This window comes from Myxocyprinus asiaticus, chromosome 44, assembly GCF_019703515.2.
Source record: "Myxocyprinus asiaticus isolate MX2 ecotype Aquarium Trade chromosome 44, UBuf_Myxa_2, whole genome shotgun sequence".
Taxonomy (NCBI): domain Eukaryota; kingdom Metazoa; phylum Chordata; class Actinopteri; order Cypriniformes; family Catostomidae; genus Myxocyprinus; species Myxocyprinus asiaticus.
Window position 1 is genome coordinate 15,040,224 of NC_059387.1, and position 18,565 is coordinate 15,058,788.

General features: G+C 40.4%; 1 protein-coding gene across 3 annotated transcripts in view; it reads right to left on the reverse strand.

The window, feature by feature from the left end:
• LOC127434727 (uncharacterized) overlaps nt 1-18,565 on the reverse strand; it is a 50,948-nt gene that overhangs the window by 7,005 nt on the left and 25,378 nt on the right. For all 3 annotated transcript variants that reach the window (XM_051687669.1, XM_051687668.1, XM_051687667.1), the window contains 4 exons: nt 14,752-14,858; nt 13,478-13,621; nt 3,573-3,704; nt 2,810-3,079 (listed from right to left, as the gene is read on the reverse strand). In XM_051687669.1, coding sequence (XP_051543629.1) covers nt 2,810-3,079; nt 3,573-3,704; nt 13,478-13,621; nt 14,752-14,858 — 653 coding nt within the window. The remainder of the gene's footprint in view (nt 1-2,809; nt 3,080-3,572; nt 3,705-13,477; nt 13,622-14,751; nt 14,859-18,565) is intronic.

Below are 18,565 nucleotides of genomic sequence, written 5' to 3' on the forward strand. Positions count from 1 at the left end.
AGAGGTGTTGTTAACAGTAGTAAATATCCAAAGAGGAGGGCCTAGTTTACAGTAGTAAAATCTCTGTAAAGCACAGTCTTGGCTCATATACAACTCTGGCAACAGCAATATGATAAAAGACACACATTTTTAAATATAGTTGCGAGCAGCAATTAACGGGGTTCAAGCGGTTTAAGGCCTTTAAGCACATGCGTAAAATGGTATTATGTTTTATTTAGCAAGCATGTAACCACCTAGATCATAGATGGAATAGACCATTTACAGCCAATACAGGCAATTTACTAAGGAAATACATCGTTTGTAAAGCTTTTTAAATCTCATAGCGCCACCTATGGTCCGATCTCCATAAAAGTCTGCATGCTTTTTTTGAATCATATGTTGCATGTGCTCACCTAATTTCGTGAAATTTTTGTTTAGGAATTATGGGCTTATTTGTACACTTGACCACACCCATTTTCTAAATGACACTGTTATAGCTACCAAAGGGTATCCAATTTCTTTCAAATTTCTCACAGACCTCTAGGGCCAGGAGTCGAACAGGCCCACCGAGTTTTGTGCTGATTGGCCTCCGCTAACCTTGTCTAATAGGTGCTCAAACTTCATTGGCCGATGGTGGCCATGTTTGTTTAGATACGCCAATATCCTCATAAACAGTCATGGCACCTTGGACAAAGACACTGCATGCCAATTTTCAACTCTATCAGACTAACGGTTGCGTAGTTAGAGCTGTTTTCATGTTTTTTTTCCTGTTACAGCGCCAAGTACCAAGTGGCCAAACTCCACGTTTTTTTTACCGTGACCTCAGATATAACTCATACACATGTGTATCTCATTTCGTTTGGGCGTTATAGCCATTTTAGTAAAAATGGCCACCCTTTTTGAACGTTTTGGCACCCCTTAGCGACCGTGATTCGAAATTTCAACTTTTTTTTGATAATTATTGATAATCAGACTCCAGAGTATATTTCAGCACTGGTTTGCTTCCGATCGGGTGAAAAACATAGAACTAGTTTGCAAAAGTAGGTTTTGAACATTATCTGAAATATGTACCGAACCATTTGACAGACTGCTTCTTGAGGCAAAGTTGTTTAGAATGAGAAGCGCTATCAGGTGATATATATTACTTGTGTTTTTTTACAACACTGCATTATATACAACCATTAACACCTACAAACATCATGATAGCACCACCTAGTTTCGATCCGATCAGTCATTGTTAACCTTGTGTAATAACTGCTGAAATTTGATTGGCCGATGGCGGCCATGTTTTTCAACATACGTGAATGTCCATATAGAAAATGATGGCAGCTGAGACAAAGACAATGTATGCAAATTTTGAAGTCAATAGGATTAATGGTTTGATAGTTACAGCCAATTTCATATTTTTTGGTATTATAGCGCCACCATGTGGCAAAACCGCACCAACTTTTCTGGACAACCAAAGATTGACCTCTTACATAAGCATGCCAAGTTTGGTGAAGATATCTCATTTCCTTCAAGAGTTATAGCCAAAATTGGCCACTCCTACTTCCGATGTTTTCACATACCGTAGCTAGCTCGAGTCGAAAGTTAAAACTTTTTTGATAACTTTTGATATCCATAGAATCTATGAGACTCCATAGAGACTCCATAGAATCGTTGGCACTGGTTTGGTCCCGATTGGACGAAAAACCTAGGACTAGTTCGCAAAAGTAGGTTTTATGAAAAATCCAAGATGGCAGAAAATTGTTATAGGCGGAAAAGAAATCAGAGATATACGTTTTGTTTGGTTTGAGCCAAGGACTCCAATGGTATAAAGCACTTGAGTCTATGACAAACGGTCTAGGAATTATGAGCAGTTTCGCGTTTTTTGATCGCTGTAGCGCCCCCATTGACCGATTTGGCCGAGTCTGTGTTTGAGTAGCGAGCAATACTACTACCATCTGACCAAGTTTCATGTCTCTAGGCCTTACGGTTTGCTCTGCCCGATCAGTTTTATGACAGAATAATAATGATAATAAAAATCTTAACAATTACAATAGGGTTTCAGTGCTAAGCGCTTGAACCCCTAATAATAATAATAATAATAATAAAAATCTTAACAATTACAATAGGGTTTCAGTGCTAAGCGCTTGAACCCCTAATAATAATAATAATAATAATAATAAAAATCTTAACAATTACAATAGGGTTTCAGCGCTAAGCGCTTGAACCCCTAATTATAAACGCAATAAAAAGTAAAATAGTTCATAACTGCATAACTGTGCGCTGTTTGCCATGAAACCAAATGATTAAAATTCCTTGTATGAACTGTGTGACTTGGTGCATTAATATGGTTAAATTATGTCAAACTACTCATTTTATGTGGCTTGATTTCATTACAGTTGGTCATTTTGTATTGTTACAAGTAAAAGATCAAATATTTTCTCGCCTTTTTAAACGGTATTAAAGGAATATTCTAGGTTCAATTCAAGTTAAGCTCAATTGACAGCATTTGTGGCATAATGTTGATTACACAAAAAATATTTGACTTGTCTGTCCTTTGCTTTAAAAAAAGCAATAATCGAGGTTACAGTAAGGCACATACAATGGAAGTGAATGTGGCCAATTTTTGGAGGGCTTAAAAGACAGAAATTTGCTTTTTTCTAAGAAAAAGTGGGAAAAGTCACAATACATTTTTGTGGTAATCGACATTATGCAACAAATGCTGTAGATTAAGCTTAACTCGAATTGAACCCGAAATAGTCCTTTAAATATTTGTTTATACACTTCCTATTTGTCCTTTCTGAACTTCAATTAAAGCCAATGGAACTTGAGTCTTATTACTCGCCTGTTCTACTCCTCCGGTGAAGCCAATCTGGCTCAGGTGATTGGTCAGGAGGGTTTGGGGGTTTTCTGATGTGTCACGGGCAAAAAGGAGCCAGCAGAACACAGGCACTTCTTGATCTGACACCATATTGTGATGAAGCTCAACGGCTTTGGCCAGCATCAGAAACTTGAGTGCTTCCAAAAGACCATACTCTTCCTCACCACCCTGAAACACGTGCTCACACACACTCTGCTTCTCTTCTGGGCTCTCAGCGGCTGCTGCTGCCTGCCACTGAATGTACACACACATACAGATGCAGTAAAATATAATAATTCATATAAGAAATTATTGTGATCATCTAATTCTCTCAAATTAAACATAAAAAGTGCTTTGGAAACTGAATTTTAATTAATGCAATAAGTACACTGCTACTTTTTTTAAATGAACAGGCATGAAATATTGATTTTGAGTGTGAGAAAGCCAAGTGATACAAGAGACAGGAAACTAGCACAAAAATGTAGAAAAAAAAAGGACTGGGACAACCATCAGTCAAATAATACAGTTCAGAGATTATCATACAAAAATATGTTAATATAGAATGTTGTGATTAACCAATCAGAATCAAGTATTACAGAGAGCTGAGTAATAACGTCTTACACGAAATATAGGTTATATTAGATAATTGTATTGTGCACTTTTATATTTATATTATCTAGTAGACAAACACTAAATGGTTGTTCTTCAATATGACATTTTTAATAAACAATGGAAAAGAGAGATTCACCTTCTTCTTAAGGAGCTCTAGATAATTTTTCAGCCTTTCTACAGAATCCTGCTTTTCACTTCCCCAGTTGCATTCTAGGGGAAACACCCATTCACCAATCAGATGCTCCCGAGCCTCAATCATCTCTGGCAACTATGAAAATGACCAATCAGCAATAGTTAAAAGACCTTAGTACATAATACATCATTTTTTTTTTTGATTAACATTTTTATTGATTTTTCAAAGCAAAGAAAAACAAAACATATATACAATGAATCAACATTAACTCCCACTACTTCCTCTCCCCAATCAAGAACCCCACCAGACCCCAAACGAACATCCCAGTGGTCTTACATAAGTACACACATATACAGAGAATAAAATAATATATATATATATATATATATTATTTTATTCTCTGATATATATATATATATATATATCAGAGAATAAAATAATATATATATATATATATATATATATATATATATACACACACACACACACACACACACACACAAACATACATATACACATTATTAACATACAACTCTAAAACTATACCTCTCTCTCCACAGACCCACTCCGAGAGCCCCCCAAAAATATCAAATATCTACCCCTTTTCCCAATAAAAGAATCCCATATCCCCAGCCTTCTACACGTTACCTCTTCGAAGGCTGCCACCCTTCCCACTCCCGAATTGAGGGTGCTCCCACTGACTTCCGACCCCTTAAAACAATCTGCCTGCCTATCATCGTACTGGTGAGGACCCAATTGTTTATGTATTTGTCACCTACGTCGATGACCGCCCCATCACCCAAAACACAGAGTCTGAGGCAAAACGACATCCAAATGCCCAACACGTCACACACACTCTGTACCTTCAACCAAAATTCCTGAATCTCAGCACACCACCAAAAAACATGGGCCATGTCTCCATCCTCTGATTGGCATCGCCAGCAGGTGGGTGTGTCTTTAAGACCAAGCCTATACAATTTAGAGGGGGTTCAATAGAACCGATGTAAAATTTTAAATTGTATAAGGCAATCTCTCGATGCAGTTTTTATGTTTTTTAAAATCCTAGCCCATTCTCCCTCCTCCAATTCCAGGTTTAAATCTTTCTCCCACAATCTCTTGAGAGTGGTTGAGACTCCGTCACCCAGACTCTGAATTAATAAGGAGTAATACACTGATGCCTCATGGCCCTTTCCAAAAGCAGAAATCACCTCTTCTAGAGTATATGCTGCTTTAGGGGGTGTATGCTATTACAAAAAATTGTACAGAGCAAGTGGCGTAACAGAAGATACCTAAAAAACTGAGATCTGGGGATCCCAAAATATTGAACCAAATTTTCAAAAGGACCTCATCACACCGCTCTCATAAAGATCACAGAGTGAATTAACCCCCCTCGCAATCCACTCTGACCAACAAAAAGGGGACTTATTAATGCATAGTTTGGGGTTTAGCCATAGGCTCGAGGCAACATTTAGATAAATATCTGAATTAAACACTCTGGACACTTTTGTCCATACTGAGTGCAAATGTGAAATAACGGGGTGTGATTTAACTTCTCTATTTAGTTTGATGGAAAGGCTTTGCAATGGCAAAAAAGGGGCAAGAAGTTCTTGTTCAATGCAGAACCAGGGAGGGGCTCTTTCAGGTGGAAGCGACCAATGAGCCAAATGTCTGAGACTGAATGCATAATAATAAAACAAAATCTTGGCTTGGCCTAGCCCACCTTTGTCAATCGGCCTATGTAACTTATTGAAATGTAATCAGGGGCGCTTACCACTCCAAATGAAAGACTTCGCTATGCTCTCAAATTGCTTGAAATAAGAGAGGGGGACATCTACCGGGAGAGACTGTAGCAAGTAGTTAAATTTTGGAATACAGTTCATTTTAATAACATTAACCTTCCCAATAATCAATAAATGTAATGAAGCCCACCTATTTACATTGCTTGAAAACCTTTTTATTAACGGCTCAAAATTAACTCTGACTAAATCAGACAAATTTGTTGGGAATAAAATGCCCAAATACTTAATGCCCTGTTTGGGCCACTGGAAGGCGCCTGGCTGGAAGGCCGTTACTGGACAGTACGCTGTCAAAGCCAAAGCTTCGGATTTAGACCAGTTGGCTTTGTATCCTGAGAATTTGGAAAAGGAATGAATAATTCTGTGGAGGCAAGGCATAGATTTAGCAGGGTCAGAGACGAATAATAAAATATCATCTGCATAAAGCAGAAGCTTATGCGCCACGCCTCCCGCCGTCACTCCTGGAAAATCATCCTCCTTTCTTATCGCAGCTGCTAATGGTTCCAGGGCAAGACAGAACAATAATGGGGAAAGAGGGCAACCCTGACGGGTGCCCCTATCCAGAGTAAAATAATCTGAAATTAATCCATTTGTTTGTATCGCTGCTACAGGGTGTCTATAAAGTAACTTGATCCAACCAATAAACGTACTCCCGAACCCATACATTTCCAAAATCTTAAAAAGATAATCCAGTTCTACCATATCAAACGCCTTTTGGCATCAAGTGAGATGGCAGCGACCGAAGTCTGATCATTCGCCACTGACCACATGATATTGATGAAATACCTAATATTATCAGAAGAGCTACGACCCCGAATAAACCCCACATGATCTATATGTATAAGAGATGTCATAACTTAATCGGTTAGCCAAAATTTTAGCCAAAATTTTTACATCTAGCTGGATCAAGGAAATTGGACGGTAACTTTTACACTCATTTGGATCTTTGTCTTTTTTAAGAATCAGACTGATCTGGGCTTGTGTCATGGTTGGCGGAAGCTTCCCATTCTTTAATGATTCAGAATAAACTTCTAACAAAAGTGGAGCCATTTCTGTAGCATAAGATCTAAAAAATTCAGCGGCAAAACCATCTGGCTCCGGAGCCTTGCCTGTAGGTAAAGACTTAATTACCTCGTCAAGTTCCTCCAAGTTTATCTCAGAATCAAGAGAGTTTTTTTGCTCATTCGTCAGTTTAGGGAGTTCTAATGGTTCCACAAAGTTTTGAATATCTTCATCAGTAGATGAAGACGTGGAACTATTGAGATCAAGATAGAATTATTTAAAGGTGTTATTAATATCAATGGCTGAGGTAAATATTTCACCACCAGCAGATTTCACTGAGGGAATGGTAGAAAAAGACTCTCTATGCTTTATATATCTAGCCAAAAGCTTCCCTGCTTTTTCCCCTGACTCAAAGTATGACTGTCTTGCCCTGAACAACCAAAACTCCACTTTCTGTGACAAAATAGTATTATATCTGTATTTCAATCGGGTCAATTCTCTGAGACCATCAGACGACATTCGCCGCTTCAGCTCTGCCTCGGCACTTTTAATATTTCCTTCCAACTCCACGAGTTCTCGTGCTTTGGATTTTTTGGTGAATGACGCATACTGTATAATCCTACCCCTAAGAACAGCCTTTATTTCTTTTTTTATATATTTTTTTTTTGGACTCAAGATGTCGCCGAGTATGGCTGCTGCATTGCGAGCTCCAAAACAGCATTGTAGTTTTTTGTTTGTTTTGTTTACAATTCTTATGTTTTTTTGTCTTGGATGTTGTCTGCCTTATTGTCTAGGACAGACAAACACTTTTGTACATTGGTTCTGCAATTACACACCGTAAACCGGACTTCAAATTCCTCAATGCCGACCCGCTGTTTTCAAACACACCAGCGGAGCCCTTTGTCTGGGCCGTGAAAACGCAGAAGGAAAAGGGTAACAGAGCCGGCGTTCTCATCAGAGTAAGACCTCGTGCAAATCGACCCCCGCTACCCAGTATTCTACTGGCAAATGTTCAGTCTCTGGACAACAAGCTCTGCGAGCTGAAAGCGCGGATCTCTTTCCAACGAGAGATGAGGGACTGCTGCATTATCTGCCTTTCAGAAACTTGGATGTCTGCGGAGATTCCAGTCTCAGCCATTGAACCCGCGGGGTTCTCCGTGCACCAAGCAGATAGAGTGAAAGACCTCTCAGGTAAAAGCAGAGGTGGTGGTGTATGTTTTATGGTCAACAAATCCTGGTGTGATCAGAGGAACGTACATTCTATCAAGTTTTTCCGCTCTCCTGATCTGGAATTTCTCATGCTTCTGTGTCGACCATTCTGGCTACTGAAGGAATTCACAGCAGTCATTATCACTGCTGTATACATCCCCCCCCCACAAGCCGACACAGAACAGCAACTCAAGGAACTGTACGGGATTATAAGCAAGCAGGAAACCGTGCACCCTGAGGCCGCGTTCATTGTGACCGGGGACTTTAACAAAGCCAATTTTAAATCAATCGCACCAAAATACCACCAACACATCAGTTTTAACACACGAGGGGACTGGGTTTTGGACCATTGCTACTCTCCCTTCCAGGATGGCTACAAATCCCTCCCCTGCCCACCATTTGGCAAATCGGACCACTCTTCCATTCTGCTTCTGCCCGCTTACAGGCAGAAACTGAAACAGGAAGCACCCACCCTCAGAACGATCCAGTGTTGGTCGGACCACTCAGACTCTGTGCTACAAGACTGTTTTGATCACGCGGACTGGGAGATGTTCCGGTCCGCCTCTGATGACGACATTGAGGTGTACACAGATAGCGTAATGTGTTTCATCAGAAAATGCGTAGAGGATGTTGTTCCGTCCAAAACAATACGGATCTACCCGAACCAGAAACCTTGGATTAATAGCGATGTTCGCGCGGCACTTAATGCACGGACCTCCGCTTTTAATTCCGGGAACGCGGAGAAGCATTAACAAGCCAGTTATGCCCTCCAAAAAACTATCAGAGCAGCAAAATGCCAGTACAGGAACAAGATTGAAGGACAGTTTAACACCACCAACTCTAGAAGCATGTGGCAGGGAATTAATATCATCACGGACTTTAAAGGGAATAAAAACTCCGCCGTGAACACCGCTGCCTCTCTCCCTGATGAGCTAGATACTTTTTACGCACGGTTCGAGGGAAATAACACAGCCCTTGCAGAGAGAGCTCTCGTGGCCGAACCTACAGAGGTTAGTTCACTCTCCGTCTCTGTAGCGGATGTAACCCAATCCATCCGATGGGTGAATATCCGTAAAGCCGGGGGTCCAGATGGCATTCCAGGCCGCGTCAGAGCGTGTGTGAAAAACTGGCTGGTGTTTTTACGGAAATGTTCAACCTTTCCCTCTCTTTGTCTTTAGTCCCCACATGCTTTAAAATGTCCACCATTGTGCCTGTACCAAAGCAATCAAAAATCACTTGCTTAAATGACTGGCGCCCTGTTGCTCTGACCCCCATCATCAACAAATGCTTTGAGAGACTAATCAGAGATTACATCTGCTCTGTGCTGCCTCCATCACTGGAACCATTGCAGTTTGCGTACTGCAACAACTGCTCCACTGATGATGCCATTGCATCTACAATACACACTGCTGTCTCCCACCTGGAAAAAAGGAACACTTATGTGAGAATGCTGTTTGTAGACTACAGCTCAGCATTCAAAACCATTGTGCCCTCCAAGCTTGATGAGAAACTCCGGGCTCTGGGCTTAAACAGCTCACTGTGCAGCTGAATCCTGGACTTCCTGTCAAGCAGACGCCAAGTGGTTAGAATGGGCAGTAACATCTCATCACTGACCCTCAACACTGGAGCCCTGCAGGGCTATGTTCTTAGCCCACTCCTGTATTCCCTGTACACACATGGCTGTGTGGCATCACATAGCTCCAATGCCATCATTAAGTTTGCTGATGATATGACGGTATTAGGTCTGATCACTGACAATGATGAAACAGCCTACAGAGAGGAGGTGCACACTCTGACACGCTGGTGTCAGGAGCACAACCTCTCCCTCAATGTCAGTAAGACAAAGGAGCTTGTGGTGGACTTCAGGAGAAGAGAAAGAGAACACAGCCCCATCACCATCAATGGAGCACCAGTGGAGAGAGTCAGCAGCTTCAAGTTCCTGGGTGTCCACATCACTGAGGATCTCACATGGTCCATCCACACTGAGGCCGTTGTGAAGAAGGCTCATCAGCGCCTCTTCTTCCTGAGACGGCTGAGGAAGTTTGGAATGAACCGCCACATCCTCACACGGTTCTACTCCAGCACTGTAGAGAGCATCCTGACTGGCTGCATCTCCGCCTGGTACGGCAATTGCACCGCCCACAACTACAAAGCCCTGCAAAGGGTGGTGCAAACTGCCAGACACATCATTGGAGGTGAGCTTCCCTCCCTCCAGGACATATACACCAGGCGGTGTGTGAAAAAGCTCAGAGGATCATCAGAGACTCCAGCCACCCGAGCCATGGGCTGCTCTCACTGCTACCATCAGGCAGGTGGTATCGCAGCATCAGGACCCGCACCAGCCGACTTCATGACAGCTTCTTCCCCCAAGCAATCAGACTTTTGTACTCTTGATCTCTCACGATCAATATACATCAGCACTGCACTTTATTAATCTTATTATCTCACACTGGACTGTCAAATTATATTCTCTCTTAACAACACACTGGCAACTGACTATCAACCGACAGCCTGAATGTCAATACAGTACAATACAACCTACTGTACATTTTATATATACTATATAGACAATTTTTTATTGTATAATGTGTATTCTATATTGTGTGTATTGTATAATGTATATTGTATGTTATTATTTGTATATTGTGTTGTGTGTAATTATGTGTATATTAGATTTTAAATTGTGTTGTGTAAATTTGATGTTTATTGTAGATTGGTATATGTCTCATCACTGTCACGACTGCTATGTTGCTCGGAACTGCACCCAAGAATTTCACACACTACTGCACTTGTGTATATGGTTGTGTGACAATAAAAGTGATTTGATTTGAAGTGCCTCCCAAGCCATGCCCACAGAAGATTCTGAGGACCAGTTGGTCTCCATATAGACTTTGATTGCAGTTTTTAACATTTGTTGGAAATCAGGATTTTGCAAAAGGGATACATTAAATCGCCAGCTATATGATTTCTTTTTCTCTGTATGTGGCAACATCTCTAAGTTCACCAGGGCGTGATCTGAGACTAAAATGTTTCCAATCGAGCAATCCACAACAGATGAAATGAGGGACTTAGATATAAAAAATAAAAAAAATCTATTCTAGAGTAAATCTTAAGAACTGATGAAAAAAATGTATAATCCCTACCAGATGGGTTCAAAAGTTGCCGGATATCTGCAAGACCAAGATTTTTACACATCCTGTGAAGTGTCAGTGTTGCTCTAGTGGGCTTGCACACTTTTGCTTCACTATGATCAAGTCCATCAAAAGATTAAAGTCTCCTCCCAATATTATGTCATGAGGGGTGCCAGCAGCTTGCAACATCCCATCAAGATCTATAAAAAAGCCCTGATCATCAGCATTAGGTGCGTAAATATTAGCCAAAATCAACTTTTGCCCCTGAATTTCAGCTAAAACAACAATGACTCTTCCTAATTTATCTTTAATATGTTTGAGACATTTGAATTGTAGATGCTTATTTATCATTGTAATGACTCCCCTGCTCTTACTTGAACCAGCACTAAAGAAAACATGTCCACCCCATATCTTACTAAATTTTTCAGCTTCCTGCGGGTAAAGTGTGTTTCTTGAAGAAACACAATATCATATTTCTTACGTTTAAGAAAAGAAATAACCTTCCTTCTTTTTATAGGGTGCCCCAACCCATTCACATTCCATGGGGAAAGAGACAACTTATTCATATTAACATTTGACATATTGATATAAAAAAAAAATAATTGTGTGTCAAAAACAAGATTACACAGACCACAATCCCCATTAATGCAACAATCAAACCCCAAACTTCCCCCCGAACAAAACAAACAGAAAAAAGAAAAACGTGCGCATTAACCCTGCGCATGACAGCGTGAACTGGCGTCAACACCTCAAAACTCAGAGTCCATGTACGCCTACGAGAACCCCCGTGACAACTTTGCCTTCAACTTATTCAAGTCTGGTGTTTCTGCACAAATTTTGTGAGGCAAAATTACATAACAGAAAATACTTTGTAAAACAGACCCCAGCCAACAGGCAGAATAACAGAAAAAAACATGTAGATTAATTCACAGAACTGTCTCAAAGGTGTGTTTCTCCACAAAACAAACTCCAGCTGATATAAAGCTGTTCAGTTTTCTCGGACAGACAAACAATTGTTCAGTGAGCCGGCTGTTATGAGTGATCACTCCCCTGTCCCTTAAAAATACTTCATAAAAACAAACTCCAGCCAACAGGAGGCATAAGCACAAAGAACGAACAGATTTATCCACAACTGTCCCGAAGTAGTGTAATTCCACAAAACAAGCTCCAGCCACTAGGCGGAGCCAGCACAAAAAACAAAACAGGCATCCCGGTTCCACGGATGATCAAGAGCCAAACTAACTCGGAGGCCGTGAAAAAACAAAAAAACAAAATACACCATAACTTACTCAGCCCGTCAACTTTATAAAAGACTTCCTTATTGTGAGCATGTAGATATTTTGTGGTCATCCATAGTGTCCATTCTCGATCTGCCAACTAAAAAGAAACAAAAATGACACCCAGCTTTCTCAGATAAAAGAGTTCCTCAACCACGAGTCAGTCCACTAATATAAGAAACATCAAATGGCTTACTCCAATGTATTTATGAAGGAGAGTGCCTGTTTTGGACATGTAAATACTTTGTGACCATTCTTCTTTTCTATTCTCAGTTTGGCCGGGAACATCAGTGCAAAAGCTATCTGCTGTTGGTGTAAGAGTTTCTTGCATTCCCTGAACCGATCGCGTTTCTCTCATCGAATTCGCAAAGTCCGGGAACAAGAAAATATTGTGATTCTTCCAAGAAAGCTTTTCTTTGCTCCTCACCTGGCGCAACACGAGATCTTTATCGGATGATTTCAGAAATTTGGTCAGAATCAATTGGGGCCTGTCTCCCTCAGCAGATCTGCGACCCGGGACTCTGTGAGCTCGCTCAATTTCCAGTTATGTCGAGCAGACTCGGGAAGAGCTCGTCCAGGAATTTCACCATATCTCTGCCCTCTTCATGCACAGGAATTCCAACAATTCGTATGTTATTCTTTCAGCTCATATTTTCGAAATAATCCAGTTTTTCCTAAATTAATTCCAAATCTGTTTTGGACGCGGGCGGATTAGCTGGGTCTTTCAACTTCTGTCACTCTTGTAAACAACTCAGAGAATTTTGTTTCCATCGCCGTAATCGATCGACGTATTACAGCGAGATCCTCCAAGTCAGCAACAACCTTCGTCAGCATTACTGAGATGTTGGACAGTTGACACTGAATTTCTTCTCTCGACGTGCCGTCCAAATCGAGTCCCTGGCTCGCAGGGCCATCAGAGGCCTCAGCTTGAACACATAAGTGTCTTTTAATGTCTCCAGAATCTGAGGATTTTGACTTCTTTGCCATATTTACCTCAAAGAGCAAGTATGTGACTGGGTGTATCAAATCTCACTGGATTATAACATGAAAATAATTAAAAAACTAGCAAAGTTCGTAGAGCTCGTTTCTCACACGTCTGCTTCTCGCATGGCGTCACGTGAACTCCCATAATACATAATTTGAGGCAAACAAAAAAAGGCTGTGCGAGACAGAAGTACACTGCCCTGGCTTGCCAAAACGCAGAAACTACGCCGACACTGAAACTGAGAAAAATGGCTTCAAAGTCTAAGTGATAGTCCAGTCAAATGTGGATTCCATCTAATTTTTACAACTGATAAGTTTATGTCCATTGGAAATTTTTAGGAATCTTTTCAATGTTTTATCTGCTGAACAATTGATATAAAGGTAAACACCAGTATGTATAATGAATGGACTGTATCCTTCTATCCCTTATGGGCTCATTTTAGTAAGCATCAAATTAAATATGGTGTCTACCCTGACAAAGGTCTATAAGAGTAAAGAGATATCCTCACCAGTAGAAAGCCTTCATCCTGCAGCCAGGTGGGCATTTTTGTGCTGGTCACCAGCACCTGGTACAGTGTTGCTCGTAGGGCACAGTAGTTATCTCCTCTTACTTGCCTCAGAGCGCTGAAGCTACGAGACATCTCATTGTAGCCCTGAAACAGACACATTAGGGAAACAAGCACAGACCATTCACCTTTCAGTAAAGTGGCCCCACAAAGTATTTGGACACTTAAGCCACACTTAAAAGTTGTGACCAACTTCCGTATTGTGACATATTACCGAGTAAAACAGCTTATCAAACAAGAAAAAATGTAGGGTGAGGATTTGAGTTTATCCATAGGTTGTTGATTGGATTGTGAAAATATGGTCATTGCATAGCGGAACAGAGCCAGATCTGAATGTTAGTTTGCAGTGGACACACAAACCCCTACCACAGTGCTGTGATTCAGAGCCGGTTATTGGTGAAATTTGAGCAGCGATCTCAACAGATTTATGATCAAACTGACAACATAAACGCACAAGTACATTGTGGTCTTTGGTTACAAAGATAACCATATTTTAATGTTTTGAATCACAATACACTAAATATAAAGGGAAAAAAAACACTTACTTGTGCTGTGCATCTCAAGGTAACTGCATTCAAAAATATAAATAAACTACAGAGGCATCCGAAGCATTGTATTCATTAGTGATCACCTCAGCAATTCAGGCGTGAAATTTCTCGAACACAACTGCGAATTCGCCATTATTCCTCCTCATTCGAAATGTAAATTCAAGACAGCTGACCAGTAACCAAGGAAGTTTGGGTTAAGGAATGATAGTTTTGAAGGAAAACAGCAGAAAATACACATTGCCATCTTCACCAACATGCGATTGATGCTTCGTTCAACTCTACGCAAGGTTGTAGTATTTATAAAAAAGGGGCAGGGTTTAAGCAGACTAAATGATTGGAGAAGTCCTGCATACGTCACGAGAGAGAAGTCTGTCTTTTCACCAGAAGATCGTGTTATGACATTTTGATTAAAGATTACGAGGTCAAATAAATTTAAATAAAACATATGCATGGCTGAATTGTTCAAATAAGATCAATAACATGCATTTAGAAAAGAGATAGTGTGAATTTTCATTTCATGCTGACTTTAAAAATGTATGAATGTCACTGCAATTGATCAAACCAAACAGCATTTATTGTGAAGAAAGTTTTCTTTTCAAACAATTCAAAACATTGCCTGCAATGCTTCATTTGTTATAATCAAATGTACACATTTAGATTTCCTCTCACCTTTCTGACCAGGGCACTTTTGGCTGTGTTGCCCTTCCATTCTCGCTCACTGTAGGCCAGTATGTCCACAGCTTGTGCTAAGCTACATCTGGTCTCAACACCAGGAACTAGATGAGAAGAAAAATACAGAAACTGATACAGAAGCAGAAAACTTTGGACAAGTATCTTTTCAAAAATCATTCAGCTGTGTAGGGCTTTACTGGTTGTTTAGATCAGTGTTACTATCAGAAATAATTGGTAATTATTTCTTTAGTTATTAATTAATATTTAAATTAATTAATTTAATCTAACTCATTAAAACCTCATATGGGGCTCCAGTAAATGTAGTGCACTACGTTTAGGAGCGGGTTTGGTTATTAGCAATAATTAATAATTATCAAAGATAATTATTAATTATTAAAATCAATAGGACATTGGTGAGAATCAATGTTAGCTTTTTTAATCCTTTAAATCAACAATTATCAAAGATAATCGTTAATTGTTAACATCGATGAAACATTAATTAAAATTAACACTAGCTTATTGATCATTCAAATTCAACAATCATCAAAGATAATTATCAATTATCAAAAACCAATAGAATATTAATAAGGATTTATATTGACGGGGCACCACCATGGAATCAGGGACTAATAACCAGATAGTATAACTCTCAATATTAGATTGTTTTCTTAGGAAAATCGACATCCGAAGAATATTGATTTTCGGGAAAAAAAACAAATGAATGAAGGCTTGAATCCGAGCACTGACATCCCGTCAGCATGACACAGGTGTATGCAAAACAAACCAAAACACTTCTCTTTGTAATATAACAAAGTTTATTTATGCAGTAATATCATTAATTAATACAATGCAGTCAATAAACTTCTGACTTACAACTACAAACTAAACAGTGATATGATTAGATATGGAAATCAAAATAATCCTATAACACATGAGGGTGTGTGTGTGTGTGTGTAAGGAGGGACGCTCACAAAATGGCGGACGTGACTCTCATGGAGAGTATGTCATGCGAGACTTCCGGCCAGAGAATATGGGTGCGAATGTGGGCGGAGAGAAACCAGTCAATGGCGTCTACCAGTTACCGCGTGTATCCGCTTGTACGATAGCTTAGGGACAAAGTTGAGCTTTATCACAAAGCTATCTACTAGCCAAAAATGTGTGCGAGAATGTTTGTGAGGGGTTGTGTGTGTGTGTTTGGTTAGTACGAGAGAGAGAGAATTAAGTGATGGCCCCAAAGCCGGTTTCGCGATCGTGGGAGAGAAAGCAGCTGTTAGTTTATCACTCAGAAACGCTTGTAAACCGTCCCGCGGTCTTTGATTCTTTAAAGGATAAACTCAGTTTGCCGGTCTCACCTGCGATGGCGGAAATGCACAACAGTCCACTGTGGTTGGACTACAATACAGCAAATCAAATTCGTGATAATTAATACCCTGAGTATTAGCAATGAGTGGACATGGTGGTCCGTAAACTGTACAAGCAATACCCTTGAGACACAAGAACAACACACTATAATATTCTATCTCTGCCCAGACGTAAACCTCTTACTTGAATCGTACGAGGACGTAGAATGTGTGTTCATCCGTCCTTTAACTCCGACCCGGTTCCTCGAGGCTCGGGTGATGACGGGAGGCCGTTTCCTTACTCTGTCGGTGGGTGGTACAGCTGTTGATTCTCGGCGGGCTGGCAGAGAAATCAGCGATGTCGACTTGATTGAAGATGGAAGAGAAATTTTTTCTCTCTTCACTTCTGCAGGCAAACGGATGAAGATGCGGATTGCTCGGCGGTCTCCTTCGGATCCGTTAGAGTGTTCGGTGGAACACAGAGTAATCTCAACTCGTCCAGCGAGATGGAGATTGTATGGCCACAGTTTCAAGTCGGACTTTACTTCCTTGTGCCACGAGGCTACACCTGAGAGCAGCGATGAGCTGCATCTACGCACGGCGAGCAAAGTTGCTGGACGCAAATCCTGGAAGCATTTCAGAGGTATTTCTACTCCTGATGATGTCATGGTTGAGGTGCGTTCTGTCATGTGCCTCATCCAATAGGAGTTGAGAGTTCGATCCTTTAGTGAGCAAGGCTTCATGGGATTTGTAGTCTGTTTTGGACTCCCTTTGTTTGATTTTGGCACGATTTTCATCAGTAAAATGTATGACTTGGTATGTGGGCCTGAGTTAGGTTTCACGACTGTGTTAGGCCTGCCTTTGTCTTCTATCTGAATACATGAGGCCCAACAGCTGACACCCAGAGTTAATAAGTAAGTCACAATTAAACCTTTGAGAGTGACTGGGTGTTAAACAATTGTGCAACTCTGCACTTTAGTAAAGGACTCATTATTTACAGGTTTCCATTGCTTTTTTTGCTGTTGTTGTTGTTACTTTTTCCCAATTAAAGAGAGTGATTTGATTATCTCCAAAACGTTTCTCATAGATCATTTAAAGACCCATTAAATAAAATTGGAATTTTGTGACTTCCAGTCCATGTCTATTAGCTTTGAAGCTATATATACACGTGTATATATATATATATATATATATATATATATATATATATATATATACACACACACACACACACACACACACACACACACACACACACACACACACCATTTTAAGACAGTTTAAGGAAGTGATGTCTTTTTGTTCCTTGAACAATTCCTGCTAGTTTTTTAACTCAGAATTCGTTCCTAATGGCATAAATCACCCTCCGAAGGGCAGTTTGAAGGGATAACAATAATGATAGTCATGTTGTAGGATCACTTCAAACAGAATTTCAAAAATAAAAATTACTTAAAAAGTGAGTTACCAATGACCCTCATTTTTGAGCCCCACACATTTTAGCCTTTCAACGCTCTCAGAGTGGATGGTAAAGTCTTCGTAGGGAATAGGGCATAGGGATGATCACTACGGAATGGAGGGCACCCACAACAGTGGGAGTCGCTTCATTCATAGTGACTTAAACATGATTAACATTACTAACGCCATTGTCACAAAATGTCATTATTAAAATGTGGACCATGTTGTTCGGTGGCTGGATACTCCCTGGATGCCTGGAACGAATGGAAATTAAAGTGTTTACTCCAAAAAAGCAACTGCCAATGGACGCATGAACCGCTTCAATGAAGCGAGATGGCTAGATACAAGCAGCTAACAACTGTAGCACAAGTCTTATCTCTGGTAGGTGAACAACATTTATGTAAAATAATTATAAGTTTGAGAGGTAGAGTTCTAAAAGTGACTATAGATCGCTCTCATTTTAATGAATGAATTTCAGAATTGGTTTCAGAATTTTTAGGATGGCTTGTATTCTGTCATCTGACAGCCGTTTACCATGTTTAGAAATCAAATGGCCCAGGAAGGTTACTTCCTGTTTTAAAAACTGCAATTTAGAGAGACTGGCTTTATGGCCTTGTGCTGCTAAATATTGTAGCAGTGCATCAGTGTCAGTCTCACAGGCCTGTTCATTTTTGGAGCAAAGCAGCAAATCAACAACATACTGAATTAGCGTGCTTCCACATGGCAGGTCAAATCCATCTAAATTCTCACATAGGGCTGCAAATAATACTGTGGGGCTATCTGAAAACCCCTGTGGGTGGCGGATGCAGGTCCATGTCTTATTCTTTTTTCTCCCCAATTTGGAATGTCCAATTCCCAATGCGCTCTAAGTCCTCGTGGTGGCGTAGTGGCTCGCCTCAATCTGGGTGGCGGAGGACAAATCTCATTTGCCTTGGCAAATTATCATTCTCCGCGGCATCCACGCACAACTCACCACACGCCCAACCAAGAGCGAGAACCACACATTATAGCGACAA